Source organism: Ictalurus furcatus, chromosome 2 (genome assembly GCF_023375685.1).
Source record: "Ictalurus furcatus strain D&B chromosome 2, Billie_1.0, whole genome shotgun sequence".
Taxonomy (NCBI): domain Eukaryota; kingdom Metazoa; phylum Chordata; class Actinopteri; order Siluriformes; family Ictaluridae; genus Ictalurus; species Ictalurus furcatus.
Genome location: NC_071256.1, coordinates 15,226,414 through 15,244,086, shown reverse-complemented (window position 1 = coordinate 15,244,086; position 17,673 = coordinate 15,226,414). Strand labels below are relative to the sequence as shown.

The following is a 17,673-nucleotide window of genomic DNA, read 5'->3' as shown; positions in this document are numbered from 1 at the left end:
AATTCAATCGCGCTGTGGTATAAAATGTATTATTCATTCTTCTCTATTGTTGCTTTCTAGTTCTGAAAACTGATCGCAACTTGGTAAGCCCTTGAGCTCTGTTCGTAATAAGCAGAGGCTCGGAGAGGTCAAAGATCGAGCTGTTTCGCACATTTGGAGAGGTTTGGCCTCTTTGTAGTGTCTTTCACTCGTCACTTTTCATCTGATTCATCACGCTTTATCTTGCCCGAAAAGTCCTAAAAACAAGCTTGTGGTTTGTTGCCCAAATCAGTGTGTGATCAGTAGTGCAAGAACAACTGCTAGCTGTGAGTGTATTTGTGTGATGACATAGTTGACTTTCCATTCTAGTGCTGATTTTCTGTTGTACAGTGTAAATCCTTTTAAAGGATTAAAAAAAATAAAAGAAATGCATCAACAACTAACATTATAACATTACAACTTTATTTGCTGTTTTAGTTAACACTAAAAATAGTAAATTAACTAAGTAAGTTAACACTTGTATTAATTTATGTTTGTTTATATGTTAATGAAATATACCTGCAGTGACTAAAAATAAGGCTATTCTGTAAATTAGCAAAAATTTAATTACCACATAAATGTAGCTAACTTTCAGAACTCTGCTCTCCTGGTGTAAATATTTAACCTTGCTTTTCAGTCTCAGTTCTGAATTTTGCCAGTTAACAACTACAAACATGTTATTGAAGGTGTTGTTCATATTTGTCATTGTTGAATATTTGCCTTATTTGTTTATTTGTTTGAAAAAGGATCAATTATTACAAGTGTATCAAAAGAAATGGTTCTGGATATAAAGTCCATGATCTAAAAATAAAATAAATGAATTGACAACTAACATTATTTACTACTTTACTTAACATTAAAAATTTATGAAATTCAGCATTAATGAACTATAAGTAAAGTTAACACTTGTATTAATTTACATTTGTTTAAATGTTAATGAAATACACCTGTTTTCACTAAAACCAGTCCATATATTTGCATAAAAAATAACTTACTGAACTCTGAGCCAGAAACATGACCATTTTTTTAAGAGAGGGAAGAGAATAATCTAGTGTAGAAAGAAAACGGAAGAATGTAACTTTGAAAAAATTAAAAGGATAGCAGAGAATATATAAGCATAAATAAAAGAAAGGAAATGGATTAAATAAATCATATAAAATGGGAAAGCAAGAAAGTAGGAAAAGTAAAAGGAAGAATGTTTGATTGTAAGAAATAATGTAAGATAGGAAAAATTATTTAAAAGGAAGAATGTGATGTAGAAAGGAAGAAAAAAATGAAAATATTTTTGAAAGAAACCAAAAATGTAAAAGTATAAATAATGTAGGATAGGAAGAAAAATAAAAAATGCTAAAAAAAAAAAAATGCTAAAGAAGAAGAAAGAAAGGAAAAGGAAGACTGTAAGGTAAAAAATGAAGTAAAGTAAATCATATAAAATGGGAAATAAATAAATAAGAAAAGTCAAAGAAAGAAAGAAAAATGAATTTAAGAAAGTAATAGAAAGTATGTAAGAAAGATTGTAAAAAAAGAAAGAAAGAAAAAGAAAGAATGAAAGAAAAAATAATGTAAGAAAGAGAATCTAAGAGAAAGAAAGAAAGCAAGATTGCAAGAAATATTGTAAGAAAGAAAGAAAGATTGTACAAAAGAAAGAAAGTTCAGATTAAATGTAAGAAAGAAAGAAAAAGAATGAAAGAAAAAAGAATGTAAGAAAGAGATAATGCAAGATAGAAAAATTTGGAACACAAGATTGTAAGAAAGAAAGAAAGTTTATACTGAACTCTGTCTCCTGGTGTAAACATTAGAACTTGCTTTTCAGGCTCAGTTCTGAGTTTTGTCAGTTATGTTGTTCATGTTTGTTGTTGTTGAAAAATGTCACCAGTGCTAATGTTAGCATTTAAATGAATGTTAAAGTTAATGGCACATTAATGTTCACATTACTTATCAGGGTGTGTTAATGCTAAAGCTGAAGTTCATGGTGTGTTCCTGTTAACTAATATGTTAAACAATGTCAGTTACAGGAATCTTATTTTTTGTATTAGTCATCTGTGTATTTACCATTGATAGAGGGAAGGGGGGAATCATGTATGGATGAATAAACTGAATTACGAAAGACTCATAATCTTACATAATATTAGGAGTATTATATATTCTAATTAATACAGTATTATAAGGTTAACTTATAGTAAAGTTAGTATTGCTAAATGAACCATATTTATCTGTCATCTGTAAAACACATCCACAAGTTTAATTTTCAGCAGGAAAAAGTGTGTGTGTGTGTGTGTCTGTGTGTGTGTGTGTGTGTGTTAGTTACAGAGGGTTATAGAAAGTTATAAAAGTTTAGTTCTAGATTTATAGTGTGTTTCAATTTGTTGGGTTTATTAGCTGCCTAGAGCTCTGTGTGTGTGTGTGTGTGTGTGCAGAGAGAGAGAGAGAGAGAGAATGATGAATAGCAAGTTTTGAGTGAAGCATTTTATGAAGCAACTACATCAAAAATAACACACACAAACACACGTGTACACACACGTGTGTATATATATATATATACACACACACACACACACACACATACATATACACACACAATGCACAAATTGATTTTTTCCTGCTGAAATTTGAAACCTGTGTGTCTGTGTTACAGAGGGGAAGTTGATGGAATGCCCCTTTGGCACTTGAGGACCCATTAAAGAGGCGTCCAAAGTCCTGCCTGCCTTTATTTACACAATGTAACAGAGGAAGCTCATGCAAACAGGTTAATTAGTTTTATAATAATATACACAGCATGAGAGAAAGAAAGAAAAACATTGGAAGAGAAAAAAATGAAAGGATTAGAAAATAAATAAAAAGTATAAATAAAAGGAAGGATATGGATAAAAGAAATAAGATGGCAAAGAAGGAAATGACAAAAGCTGAAAGAAGGAAAAACACTGGAATAAAATTTAAAGGATTGAATAAAATGGGGAAAAGTATAAATAAAAGAAAGCAAAAAGGAAACAGAAAAAAGTGAGAGAAAGAAAGAAAGACCGACATTGGAAGAGGAAAAAAGACAAAAAGTATAAATAATGTAAGATAGGAAGAATAAAGAAAAATGTTACAGAGAGAAAGAAAGAGGCAATATTAAATAAGAAAGAAAGAAAATGGGCAAGGAGGAAAATCAAAAAGAAATAAAAGACGAGAGTGGTAATGAAAAAGGGAAAAGAAATAGTAAGGAAAGAAGAAAGAGACAGGATGAGAATACGACAGAAAAGTAAAAAGGAGAAAAAACAGAAGGGAAAAACTGATCACCATCAAACAATGTGAGTTCGAGCTTGAAAGTGTGTGTATAAAAATAGGAGGATTTTATATTGGTTAAAACCTCTATTAAACTATTCATCTATTATTAATCAGATCTATTAATCTAAAAACACATCATAGCAGAATCTTTGATAGTTCCTTATTGTGAATGTTTTTGAGTGACAGTCGGGATTAGTCCTTATTGAAAGTAAAAAGGTAGAGATTATCTTCTGCTGAATCGTTCCTTAGGGAGAGAGATGAGGATAGCAGAGTGTTTCTGTGCTCAGTGGAAACTAGGATGTGGTCTCTGTGTGTGTGTGTGTGTGTGTGTGTGTGTGTGTGTGTGTGTGTGTTTTAATCACTGTGGTCGGATCTGCAGTAATTAAGTGCAGTGCAGAGACGCTGATGAGCCTCATGCAGGAAACTCCAGCGCTGAACAGTTCACTGTGTTCCAGCAAACTTCATTCACTCACTGAGAAATGAAATGAAATCAGGAGTGCTAGAGGAGGTAACACGGGCAAGATTTTTTCTTTTTTATAGAGAGGAAAAATAATAGTCTAGTGTGGAAATAAAGAAAGAAAAAGAAAGAAAGAAAGGTGTACATAATGTAAATTAGGAAGAAAAAAGAAAAGGGGAAAATGGTAAAAAGGAAGAATGTAAGGTAAAAAAAATAAAGGTATAAATAAAATAAAGGAAATGCATAAAATAAATTATATAAAATGGGAAAGCAGGAAATAAGAAAGAAAAGAAAAAAGAATGTAAGGTAGAAAAATTAAATGGATAGAAGGAAATATATAGAGTACCATAAAGTATAAATAATGTAAGATAAAAAGAAAAAATAAAAGGAAAATGCTAGAAAGAAAAAAAATGGAAGGTCAAAATTTGAAAAAAAAAATAGAAGAAAAAAAACAACAACAAAGTATAAATAAAAGAAAGGAAATGCATGAAATAAATCATATGGGAAATAAGAAAAAAAAAAGTCAAAGAACGAAAGAAAGAGAAAAAGAATGTATGAAACAAAGAAAGAATGTAAGATGGGGGAAGAATGAAAAGAAATGTCATTGGCAGAAATGTAAGGTAAGAAAAAGAATCAAAAGGAAGAATGTAAGGCACAAAAAAAGAAAGAAAAGAAGGAAGAAAAACATTGGAAGAACAAATGGAAAAGATAAAAAAAAGTATAAATAAAATAAGGGAAATGGATAAAAGAAACAATATGGGGAAAGAAAGACATCGGAAGAAACCAAAAAATAAAAAAGTATAAATAATGTAAGATAAGAAGAAAATAAAAATGCTTGAAAGAATGAAAGACAAAGGAAGAATGTTTGATTGGAAGAAAGAATGTAAGGTAGGAAAAAGAATAAAAAAGGAAGAATGTAAGCTAGAAAGAATGTACAATAGAAAGAAAGAAGGAAAGAGAAAGAAAAAGAGAATATAGTTCATGTGTGCAGAGAAAAGTGGCTAGCTAGTTTAGCTAATGATTTTTCGAGTAACTTAGCAGTACTGTAAATTACAAGCTAACGTAGCCACGTAGCTAGGTAATGACTAATGAGTCACAAGCTAACGTCAGCGACGCATCACTTTTACACAGTTACTCACAGGAAACATCTCACAATAGTTAGGTTAGGTTTTGGAGGAAAAGGTGTTGACATTTTTGTTGTAGCTGCATGATTTGTGAAACGTTTACATCACATGTGTAGACAGCTGTTCATTTTCGAGCATGAAGAAGAAATAGAAGAAGAAGGAGGGATAATATGGCGGCTGAGTGGCCTCATGGTTCCGTGTGGTGAATCTGCTAATACGAATATCTATGCTACATTTATGTTATATATGTATTCTGTTGTACTTATGCACTGAAAAGTAAGTGTGTTTAGTTGCATAAATTCAAAGCTTGACTGTGTGTGTGTGTTGGGGTGAGTGAGACAGATGGAAATGAAAGCAGCCATAATTCAGTAGGCTTGCAGGGGGGAGGAGAGGGTAGAGACTGAGTGTGTGTGTGTGTGTGTGTGTGTGTGTGTGTGGAATGCCTTCATGTTCACAAACAGAATGCATTTTCCCAGGCCATTTTTCAATGTTGTTGTTGTTTTAAATTGCACACACACACACACACACACACACACACAAAGAATGCACAACCAAATGTTTGTGTATGTGTAGGATGTGTAAGGAAGTTGTGTAGCCCTACATTATGCTATTCTGTGTGTGTGTGTGCGCGCGCGCGCCGTTAAGTCCGTATAAACACGTGAAGCACTGAAATGCAGGAGACGTGTTTATTTGCACGAGTGTTTGTGTACATGCTGGTTGCATGGAAACGACATGAACTCAAGGTACTGTTATTCAGATCTCTTTCTCACTCACACACACACACACAGTTCCTCTAACTTTGATTGCCTTTGTATTCCTTCTGACATATGACTTAATCCGCTGATTGATGGCCGCCTCGTACAGGCAATTATACAGCCACGCTGTTTACACACTGCATAAACACACACACACACACACACACACACACACACACACACACACACAGTTTCAGAAGACTAAACTGGGGGGGAATCTCCCAAAATGTGTACAGCACCTGTGATAGTGTAGTATTTCGTTTTAGAATAAATTTATATTGCAAGCTGTGGGTATGAAATAAGTGCATAAAACAGAGCTTGGGTGAAAAATATGTGCATATTAAAGCATGTGGGTGTAAAATACATGCAGGCTTTAGGTATAAAATTGCATACTAGAGGATTAAGTTATGTGCATGCTACAGGCTTTAGGCATAAAATAAGTGCATACTACAGAATAATTGCATGCTACCAGAGTTAGTCATAAACTAATGCGTTATAAAAAAATTACGTGTATCATGTGTAATTAGTGTATACTGCAGGTTTTAGGTATAACATTGTTGTATACTACAGGTTTTAGGTAATACAATCAGCGTATACTACAGGTTTTAGGTATAAAGTCATTGTGTACTACAGGTTTTAGGTATAAAGTCATTGTACATTACAGGTTTTAGTTGTAAAGTCATTGTATACTACAGCTTTTAGTTATAAAGTCATTGTACATTACAGGTTTTAGGTGTAAAGTCATTGTATACTTTAGGTTTTAGGTGGAAGTTCATTGTAGACTACAGGTTTTAGGTGTAAAGTCATTGTACATTACAGGTTTAAGGTGTAAAGTCATTGTATACTATAGGTTTTATGTGTAAAGTCATTGTATACTTCAGGTTTTAGGTGTAAAGTCATAGTATACTACAGGTTTTTAGGTGTAGAGTCATTGTATACTTCAGGTTTTAGATGTAAAGTCATTGTAGGCTACAGGTTTTAGGTGTAAAATCATTGTACATTACAGGTTTTAGTTGTAAAGTCATTGTATACTTCAGGTTTTAGGTGTAAAGTCATTGTACATTACATGTTTTAGTTGTAAAGTCATTGTATACTTCAGGTTTTAGGTGTAAATTCATTGTACATTACAGGTTTTTAGGTGTAAAGTCATTGTATGCTACAGGTTTTAGGTATAAAGTCATTGTATGCTACAGGTTTTAGGTATAAAGTCATTGTATACTACAAGTTTTAGGTATAAATTCACACTACAAGCTTCATTTGTTGAGGTCTAAAAGTTGCTGGACCTTCTGTTTTGAAAGGAAAAAAGAGGAGGAAAAACAACAACAAAAACCCCCACATCTGTAGAACACCTGTGGTTTTGGAGCAGTGTTTAATTCTGTGCTATGATTGGTCGGGTGCAGAGTTAGCATTTTTGGTTAATAGGTTGTATACAATCGCTCTGATCAGCTGTAAACAAACCAGAGCAATGTTCACTCGGCCTGGGTAAGTCTCCGGACAATTCCTAGAACACACACACACTTCCTGTCCATACACACTGAATGGCCGCATATGGAGAATTTTAAATTGCAGAGAAGAGAGTGTTATATTCACAGTACATATCGTGATATGTAGTTTTGCTAAACCTGTTGGAAGTGTATGTAGCAGTAAACCTGTTTCATTTCATTTAATGTTTATTAAAAATTAATTTCACTGAGAATATAATTTAAATAGTAGAAATGTTTGTATGAAACATGCAGCTTTTGTATAAGTTAACTGCTTTTAACTATATAAGTCGAGCATACTGTATATTGATCGATTTTATTTCAAATAAATGAATTCAAAACATTCTCCATTTACTGTGTCTTTCAAGAGAGAAAATCTAGTCAAGACAAGAGAGTGAGATGGGTGGAAGGGGGCGGGGCTTCCAGAAGGCCAGCAAAATACTCCTGCGCAGCTGCCAATCATTCCAGATTCATGTGGTTTTGCTCATCAGCCATTTTTTATTAGGGTGCAAAAAGAAGCCTGCTTTTTAGTTGTTTTTTTTGTTGTTGTTATTTTCCATCTCACCCCCACCCCATTTGAAAACTTCTGCCATACACACACACACACACACACACACACAAAACATGCTCCTTTTAGGAAGCAAAGAACTCCATTTACCTTGAAGAGTTCTTTTTTTTTTTCATAAAAAGAGCTGATACATTACTAAAAGTCACACACTGTTTAAAAAACTGAGAAACTGACAGGAGAAGGGTGAATGAGAGATGGAGTGATGGAGAAAAAGAGGGAAAGATGGAGAAGGGGTTGGAGAGAATCTCATGTCGAAAGTCAATCAAGCTGTGAAAGAAGAAAGATTACCGAAAGATTACCGAAAATAATGGAGAAATAGAGCTTGAGGGAGGAGTGGGGGGACATGTCCTAAACCACATTTTCAAGTTGGCATGATGTTAATTTAAGAACTAGAAGTGATCCAAGTAAATATTTTGGGTGAGACAGGCTTCCATTACTCGTTAGCTACAATAGTGCAAGAAGCAAATGTCTGACACCAATAATGTACTTCTTTTTTTTTTTTATCCGTTTGTGTCGCACGTCCACCAGACAAGCCCCTGTGAATATCTAGCTGTTAATATAGAAACCCTTAGAACGAGCACATTAGGCAGCTGTACTGCTTTGTATTTTCAGAGCTGCCGACATTGTAAACTAATCGACACCTTCTGACCAATCAGAATCGAGAATTCAGCAGCGCTGTTGTAGAATGGCATCTAGTATTAAATGACAGCGACGTGGTTGTTGGTTTGCGTGACCCAATTTGAGCAGTTATGCTTTCACTAACACCCTGTTGAATGGCCTTGAACGTGAAGGCTGCATTCCACTTCATTTCCTAGAATCATGGCAACACACACACACACACGTTCTCTCGCTCTCATTTTATGATTCTCCTGTGATTATGCAATCAGGCCTGCCGTGTTGGCTTTGACCTCAGGGAACTCCACACATACACACACATGCACGCACATACACCACGCTTCAGGCATGAGTCATATCCGAAAACGAGTGGAGCGAGGGAGAAAGAGAAAACACACTGATGAACTCCAGGCAGCCTTGCTAGCCCATTCCTCCCTTTCCCTCCCTCTCTCCCTCTCTCTCTCTCTCTCTCTCTCTCTTGCATAATCTCGTGGGTCTCGCTGGTTCAGAGGAAACGATCTGTCTCTTCTGTGACAGAATGAAAAAAAGTGAGTGAGTAAAACAAGAGAAAACAAGTTAGGGAGAGATCAAACTTGCAGATACATGTGACACGGTATATAACACGGCTTTCAGATATAAATATAAAATATGTGCACGCTTTGTATGAATCAAAAAAGGTGCAGGACCACTGCAGGATTCAGGTATGAAGTGATTTTATGCATTCAAAATATGCACACTTGAATGCTTCAGGTTTACAATCAGAAGTTGAGTTAAGCACGAGTAATGAGGAGTTCATACCAGAATCGCACACATGGCCATTCAGACCTCAGACATTACTACAGACTTGAGCACTATTCAGGCAGTTGCACGAGCACTCAAGAGTTTCCAGAAAACTGAGGTGTGTCTCAGTTACACACGAGGCTGACCTTGGACCTAAGCCAAATTTTTTGCACGATATCGGGCTCAAGCGAGGCGCGGTATTAAGTTCAGCACCACTGTCTGACAGTTTAATGTAACCACCATAAGTCACGCTGAAATGTATGTTTTGGAGTATTGTGAATTAAAAGACACATTGGCATTATTTTATTAAGTTGACAAAAAAGATAGCTGATTAAAAGTATTAAGAAAACAGCTTTACTTTATGATTTCATGACCTCAATTTAGGGCTGTCACAATAATTACGTTATCGACGTATACGATATATGGACATGACCTCGATAATTTTTGCTGACCTCAATATCGCCCTTTATATTTATATGCATGTTTGTTTACATAAGAATGAATGTCACTAGCATTTAGTAGTAGTGTTGGGTCCGGGTCCACCTTGTTCGAGTCGGGACCAAGTCCTTAACCAACCGAGTCCGAAAGGGGCCGAGTTGGACTCAAGTCTGTGTCCTTAATGGCCGAGTCCAGAAAGTTATTAAATTGAAAAAAGATTTGAAATTACAAATGTATATTCAGCACTGAGCTGTTCAATTAATATTTTAACCTTCACAAACCAATAGCAACATAAATGTAACAAAACAAAAACAGTATTACATCTTGCTATTGCCATTTAATATTTTTATTTCACGTCATCAGCACCTCAACTAGTTTTCTATCAAAAAAATGGTTTCAAAGACAAAAAGGGATATATAGGTATATGTAGAACTTTTATTATATTACAAGTGTATGAAAATACAAATGAAGCTGTTTTGTTATTGTATCACACTATTTTGTGTCGTCCAGTTCGAGTTGACATTTCAGTGATTTGATGCCTCTCCCCCACAGTTATATAGGCTGAGAGAGAGAGAGTACAGAGTAGAGTTACATTCCGCAACACGTCATAACAACAAGCTTCATGCTTTATTACTGCTTTTAATCTGTCTATGAATGACAACAAACTTATTTCTGAACACAGCTCTGTTCATGTAACTTTTTCATTTTAAAAATTAAAACTAAAAATCCCTATCAGCAGGGTTTATGATATTTACTACATTAAGAAGTGCATTTTACATTTTATGTGCAATTCAAGACTGGAATCACCAAATGCTAATGTTTAAGGGTGGGCGATATGACAATCTTATTTCATGATAACAATGCGTGTTCTCAGGTAGTTCTATCAGTATTCAAGTAAGAAATACTACAGAAATTGAATAAATCAATTAAATGTGAAATAAAATAGACTTCACTGTATGACATATACAGTGATTCTTATTAAATTTACTGAAGTTATTCAGTCAAATGAGTGAGTGAGTGATTTTCTCTTTGTCTTTTGTTGTTTGATGAACATTAATGACACAGACAGCAGCAGGTTTATTAGACTGCTGTCACTTTAACAGCTAATGCACAGATCCAATATACTGTATTGACACACCTCCAATTTTCCCCCCAACTGTTTACATTCACTTAAAACCTAACCGACTGTGTTTGCATGAATACTCGGCCAGATCTGCATTTTGACATGATGTGTGTGTATTTATTTGACCGTCCAAGCGTAATAAGCAGCTAAAGAGAACTCAATTCTGTACTCGCATGATGAGACAGCTTTGAAGGCCCCTGGTGAGGCAGGGAGACATTCTTTAATTTCTTGTTATCTTAATTTTATGTTGTTTATTTTTTTATCTTTCTTTTCATGTTACACATGGCTGTACTCGGAAAAATTTCCGAGTTCAAAATGTCGGAGTCCATGTCAAGTTCAAGTACAAATTTACTCGAGTGTGTGACAAGTCCGAGTTCGTTCATAATTGGCCTTGAGTCCGGAGTCGAGTCGGAGTCCCCAACTCTACATTTTAGCCATTTGCACTGCTTCTGTCCTCTCGTCAAATTCAATTTTGAACTTCGAATATTCGTTGAATTTAAGATCAAAATGCACGTGAATGCAAAAACTGTGCATTCAAATTTAAGATGTTTAGCAAGCACTAGCACTGATTTTAATTCGAACATACTGTTGAAAAAGTGACATGCAAGATATTAACAATGCATGCATACCATGTTTTTTGAAGAAGAAAAATCTAGAAAGCATAGTTCTAGTGTTGGAAATAATCCAGTCGTAGTCAATAATGTCGGGGATTGAGCCGCTTACGCTGCGTGAGGTGAAACTGAAAAGCAATAAACTCAAGCACTTTACTAGCAGGTTAATTAACTCACCCAAATACAAATTATACACATATGAGGTTAATCAGGCATACACACAGCATAAACACAATATTACAAGTTGCTTCTGCAAAAAAATGACTCGAACGCACAAGTGAACTTAAGTAAGGCGCTAGGTAGAATGGTAAGTCACATTCCGACACTAAAACACAGACAATGAATAACTAAAGTATAAAGAATTCACAATACTGTATTACAGTCCATTTTATTTATTGTTTGGCTTGTGTGGTTTTATTTTATTTATGTTTAATTTATTTAGGCTTTAAAAAAAAATTTGGACAATCCAATTCTAATGTCTGAATATTCTTAAGAATTAAAATTCATTGCTCTTTCAAAGGGTGCACTTGCATTATTATGCTGTTATATTATCATTATTTCAGTGGCATAAAATGGTCTTAAAATGACAATATATTGAAAAAAAGTAGTTATCATGACAGGCCTATCTCAATTTAGTAAGTGGAAGCCATAATGATAAAGGAAATTTGCAGGGATTAATGTGATTAGGACTGTTCATGCATCAGTATACTAGATTCCTATTTGATGTTTCTTTTAATGCTTGCCATTTTCTCGTATCATTGCCATTTTCTTCATATCATCAATTTGGTCTTTTTTATTTTATTATAATTTTAAAATCATCTCTTGTGGTGGTGGTGGTGGTCTCAGATGGTTCTGCTTAAGAAAGAGAACCGATAACCTCCGAGGTGTCGACTACATGCAAACGCCTGCATAATCTGAACGAGGAGCTGAGAAGCAGCTGTATAACCCGATTCTGAATACTCGTAACTTTCCCTGCGTAAATACTGATTTAATGTTTGACCTGAATCCCTGACTGCAAGAGTGTACATTAGTGTTTAGATATAAATTGAAAGTGCAGCGCAATCCTCGGTTAGATCTTAAGTCAAGAGAGTTACTCCATGCTTCAGCCGTTGTGGTGTGAAGTCAGATCCAGTCATTTCTGGATCCTCCGTGTGAAGGCGGTGGGTCCCCAGGGCACGTTCCCACACAGCGCTCTCCTGAAGGGCTGCTTTGGTGTTGTGGGATAAAAATAGTCAGCTGTAATTACTAGAAATGATTTTGCGGGGAGGCGGGTGTGTGTGTGCGTGTGTTTACCATGTGCTAATTTGTGGTCAGGGCATTGTGCCATTATACTGATTGCTGTTGCTTAATTTCTTCAAACTGTTGTGATTCTGGGTATTTCATTCATACTGTCACATCTACTTTAATAATACACAGTGTCCTTCAGTGGAATGGGACCACCATAGGATGATTCTCAACACAGCAGTAGCACTGTCATGGTGTGTGTAAAGCCACTTTTCCACTGCACGATACAGCTCGGCTCACTTTAATTTTCTGAGCTTGCTTTTCCACTGCAGTTTAGTGCCGCCTCAACGTGGGTGCCATCTTCGACTCACCTTTACGCAGGAATAATGTTGTATTATCGAAGCCCTGTACACATACACAGACAGGCTGTATTCCAAATGCTTTTCCTGTTCACTGAACATGGACCCTATTAAGGATGTAAAATAATGGCGTTCTAGGCCTTACGTAGTGCTCGATATGACTAAGTTATATTCAGCTGCGACAGGAGTGACTTCGATAAATGCCTGTTTGGAAATTGGTAACGAGCGAGATTTAAAAATCTAAGACAGAAACCTTTGTTGTAATTTTATCTGTAATGAGGTAAACGATGCATAATTTTCAATGAATAGAATATTACCATATGCAAAGTATGTATTAAATGACACATTTATTCAGGTTCAATGCAGAATGACTCGTTAAGGAGAATTCCCTATTCCCTCAGTGCGTGGCTCACATTTAGTATTGGCTCGGCTCGCTCGGAACCTCGACCAAGGTGGTACTACAAAAAGTACCAGGTACTATCCACAGTGGAAAACCCCGAAAAAGCAAGCAGAGTCGAGTCGAGCCATACCGTGCAGTGGAAAAGTGCCATTTGTGGCGCTGATATGAGTGTATGAGTGTATCAGGTACAGAAGTGGTTTTGGGATTTTTGAGGGTCGCAACACACAGCCCCATCAATGATTATTTTTCTCTAATAGCATGCCCTGTTGTGTTTTTATCAATTACTAAACATACTCCATTTCATTTGCCAAATCTTGCTCTAATATCGCTCTCTCTCTCTCTCTCTCTGCCTCTCTTTCTCTCTTTCTTTTTCTCAGATTACCGCAGTGTGTCGTGAAGCCGCACTTTTTGCCCTGCAGGAGGACATTAAAGCTGAACACATTACTGTCAGCCATTTTGAATCCGCCCTGACAGTCATAAAGCCTCGGGTGCCAGACTCGCTTCTTCGGTTATACACTGACTACCAGCGGCAGCATGGCTCTGGATCCTTCCACTGACACTGCTGTGTGTGAGTGTGTGCGTGTGTGCGTGCAAATGGACTGAGATCTGAATACAGAAGAGTCCAAACCAAATAACTCAAATGTTTATTGTACCTGGGTGATGATACGGTAACAATATTGTGATACGTTTATACTATGCCGACTCACAGTGTGTAAACACCAAAAGGATAAAGAATTGCAACATAAAAGTGGTCACATCACTCCACTCCTGCATTTCTGTTCTGTTCATTGCTCGCCTGCATAATCAGTACGTGAAATAAACGCGTAGGATCTGTGCTCTATTGTTGTGTGAATATTTGCTCAGAGGAGAAGTTCTCCAGCCTCAAATGAGTTACAGCTCCATAAAAGTTTTACTCCGTCACAAATCGGGAGTTTTACAGCCGTAGCGCGTTTCAGCTTTATTAATTTACTGCAGGCTTAATCCTAGGAGACGACCAAAGTGGCATGCAGGCATTTAGGCATGCTCTTAAAAAAATACTGCAGATTAAAATGAATAAATCACTTAAAGAACACCCTGTAGTGAGATCTTTAAATGATTTATTCCTTTTTATAATTACTCATTGTAATTAGTAGCTTATTATAAACCTGAGGTTGGTAGTTTACACTTAAGGGAATTGCATACTATATACATATAAATATGTAACTTTGCATATTATAAAATTCCCAAATTAAAATTTCAAGGGTCAATAAAGTCCATTCATCCATCCATCTGTCTAAAGCTATGATTCTAGTCTCTGCTCAATCTTTTGTTTGCCAGTGTGAACACTGGATGCAATTTGAGAGTTAATAACAGCTTGAGAAATCGTTGACACCTCGTCATTTCATGTGGATTGGATCTGGATTGTAGCCTGATACGAATTTAACCATGCGCATTTACATTTGCCTTTAAATGTGTCTCTTGTTGATTCTGACTGCTGCATCATGTCTAATTAGCGAATCAGTTTATAACATGATCACATTTTTATGCCATTTCTCATTTCCAGTCATTTAATGTGGTGCCTTTTTGAAATTTCTTTAAAGGCACTAACCTCTTCAATTTATTAGAATATGTTTACAGTGGATTTTTGATTTTCCTGTGCACCTTGGAAAGATAGATGATTGTTCTTGTCCCCTAAAAATGCCTCTCATGAGAGCCCTTCAGACCCCATAAATATAAATTTGTTTTATGAACACATGCCAACTAATCAAATATTATTAGTAACAAAAGTTGGGCTATTTATTTGGAGCAATCGAGCATTTTATTCCTGAACTTTCCACTGACCAAACACATCGTCATTAGATTCCAATTGACATTTATACACCTACTAGTTTTGGGAGTTACCAATGTTTGGATCAAACCCATTCAATTCAAGTGAATGGACAAATCACCTAATAACTACAAGAAGTCACTAATAAATATAATACTTTTGAATTTTAGTGGGTTGTATTTTCCACCATGTAACAACCCCCTGGCTTTGCTTCACAGGTCCCTGGAAGTCCTTGGACACCACATTGAGATCCCTAATTTTCCTGTTGTTTAAACAATTGGATTTAAATCAGTGTTAGATGTGAACTTGGTGAATTTAAAATTTAGTTGATAAAAGAGGCATGTTGACACAGTGGGTAATGTTGCAGCCTCATAGCTTCAGGGTCTATGGGTCGATTCTGAGCATGGGTTACTGATTGTGTGAAGTTTTCTCTGCATGTTATCCCAGTGTCTAAGATAAATTGCCCTTAAGTGTGAGTGAGTGTGACTGAAAAAAACCCCAATAGAAACCATCACAGAAATTCTAGTGGTTCCACTACAAATACCTTTACAAACCATCAGCTATTAACCAGGAAAACCATTACCAAATGGTTTCCATTACGTAGCAGGGCATATTAAGGACGTAGGTCCTTAATGATATCCACTAGACATAACATGCCACCAATAGAAGGCAACAAATTACCCACAAGGACCATTACAGTTTCCATTCAAATCGATACAATTCCCATTATAACCATTAAAACCATTACAAATTCTATGAGGGTTTCTATTGGCTTTTTTTCAGCAGGGGTCCCATTCAGGTATACTCCTGCTTTTTTTTTCTGGCGAGGCTCCAGAAGCACTGCAATGGTGACCAGGATACAGCAGATACTGAAGATGAATGAAAAATGCAGATAAGCTACATTCAGGTACAATTCTTATATTCAAGATGGTTGAAATGACTAGGTGTAAACTGGGTCTTAGTAAATTCTAGACCATATTCAGTTTTGGGTGCAGCCATGGAGTACAGGAAAGCAATTAGAAACGGGATACTTTATTAATTTTCATTTCTTAATTGTTTGAAAACCTATTATATCCGTTTTTAACACTGTTTACATCTGGTATATCACCCTCTCAGGATTTGAAATGACCGTTACATTCTTGTTAGAGCGCGAGATCACTGCTGAGGTAAAAACGTTATTTTTGTTCGTTCATTTTTTTGTTGTTTGTTTGTTTTTTAGAAAAACCTTAATACACTTAATCCCTCTGACAAAGCTCTGTGTTTAATGCACCACAGTTACTGAAGGGAAAGTTAAAACTGCCGCTTGGGAGCCGCCATTTCCAGCTGAATGGGGAATAAATTGACTTTGTATTGAACCCCCCTCCTTGTTTTTTGCTCTCCTGCCTGGATCCGGAAGTGGCGCATCCGCCGATCTCCCCGCGCGCGGCCCAGAAAAGAGAGGGGGGTGGGGGAGGGGCGTTCTGTACACACACACACACACACACACACACACACTTTTTAAGGCCGCGCGGGACTGCTTCTGTTTTTAACTCATGCAGCTCCAGAGAAGGACACCAGCCATGTGTACATCCCATAATATTTACTTAAATTTCGATTGTTCTTTTTTTCCTGAACTCTAGAAATTGTGTTGCTATATTTTCGTTTGACCATTCTTGTAATAATGCAAGTGATTTCGTATTTACATTTTATCATCATGCTTCTAACACCAAAAAAGTGTTTAAAATAAATTCAAACACAGTAAGTTGCAGTGTGAATCTGTATGATGCAAAAATCCCAATCATTGAAACAATGAATGAATTCATTCACAAGTCTGCAACCAATAATAAATAATAAATCCAAAATAAATAAAATGAGCAGTATTTGGTGCTCAATGAAGCAGCAAACTGAAAAGTTATTAACATTGGTGATTAAGACTAAAATGGTGCATTTTTTTCCCCTGTTCTGCAACATTCATAAAACATTTGGAAGCTGTTTCTCTAGAAAACACATTTAGTTGGAAGATATAAATTGTAGTTTAATGTCCAGACTCTTTCACTACAGTTTATATTGCATTTATGCCTATGGAGTTTATAATAAATACAGTCATTTTGTTTGCATTGGAAATATCTTTTACCTTGTTTTTTCCCCCCTTATTAAATCAATTTTCTTTACTGTTGCATGAATTTGTTTGTACTGTTAAAATCCCAAACACTTTATTTTATTGAAATAAGTGAATTCCTGATTAAAAAGGCAGCAGGTCAGTCAACATGTCTGGTACTTTAAAGCAGCTATTGAGCCGACTATAATAGACACAAATGTCTGTTAAATAACAACAACAAACGATCCAGATCCCCAACGTGTCTGGACCAGTGATGAACCCAAAGCTATTGAGAGGACAATAATAATCATCATAGGGGTCAATCAACTCGTCTCCCATTCAGGCAGAACGGAAACAACCAGACTTTATTGCGCCTTTAAAACCAGGTCCACTTTAAACCATGCGCTTTTAAGGTCGCGTATGAATTGTAGGTTATCCTTGAAGAGTCGGAAACTGTCCCAAACGTGGTCTTTTTTTTTTAAACTCGACGTTCCACCTTAAACCCTTCGCACCACATTCTCTCTCCCTCTTTCGCTCGCTCTCTCAACAGCGCGCGCCCTGCCCCTCCC

General features: G+C 36.0%; 1 protein-coding gene across 1 annotated transcript in view; it reads left to right on the top strand.

Moving 5' to 3' along the window:
* The window catches only part of spata5 (spermatogenesis associated 5), a 105,047-nt gene extending 90,991 nt beyond the window's left edge, over window positions 1–14,056 (top strand). The window contains exon 16 of the mRNA XM_053649933.1: window positions 13,598–14,056. Coding sequence (XP_053505908.1) covers window positions 13,598–13,777 — 180 coding nt within the window. The 3' untranslated portion in view covers window positions 13,778–14,056. The remainder of the gene's footprint in view (window positions 1–13,597) is intronic.
* The last annotated feature ends 3,617 nt before the right edge of the window (window positions 14,057–17,673 follow it).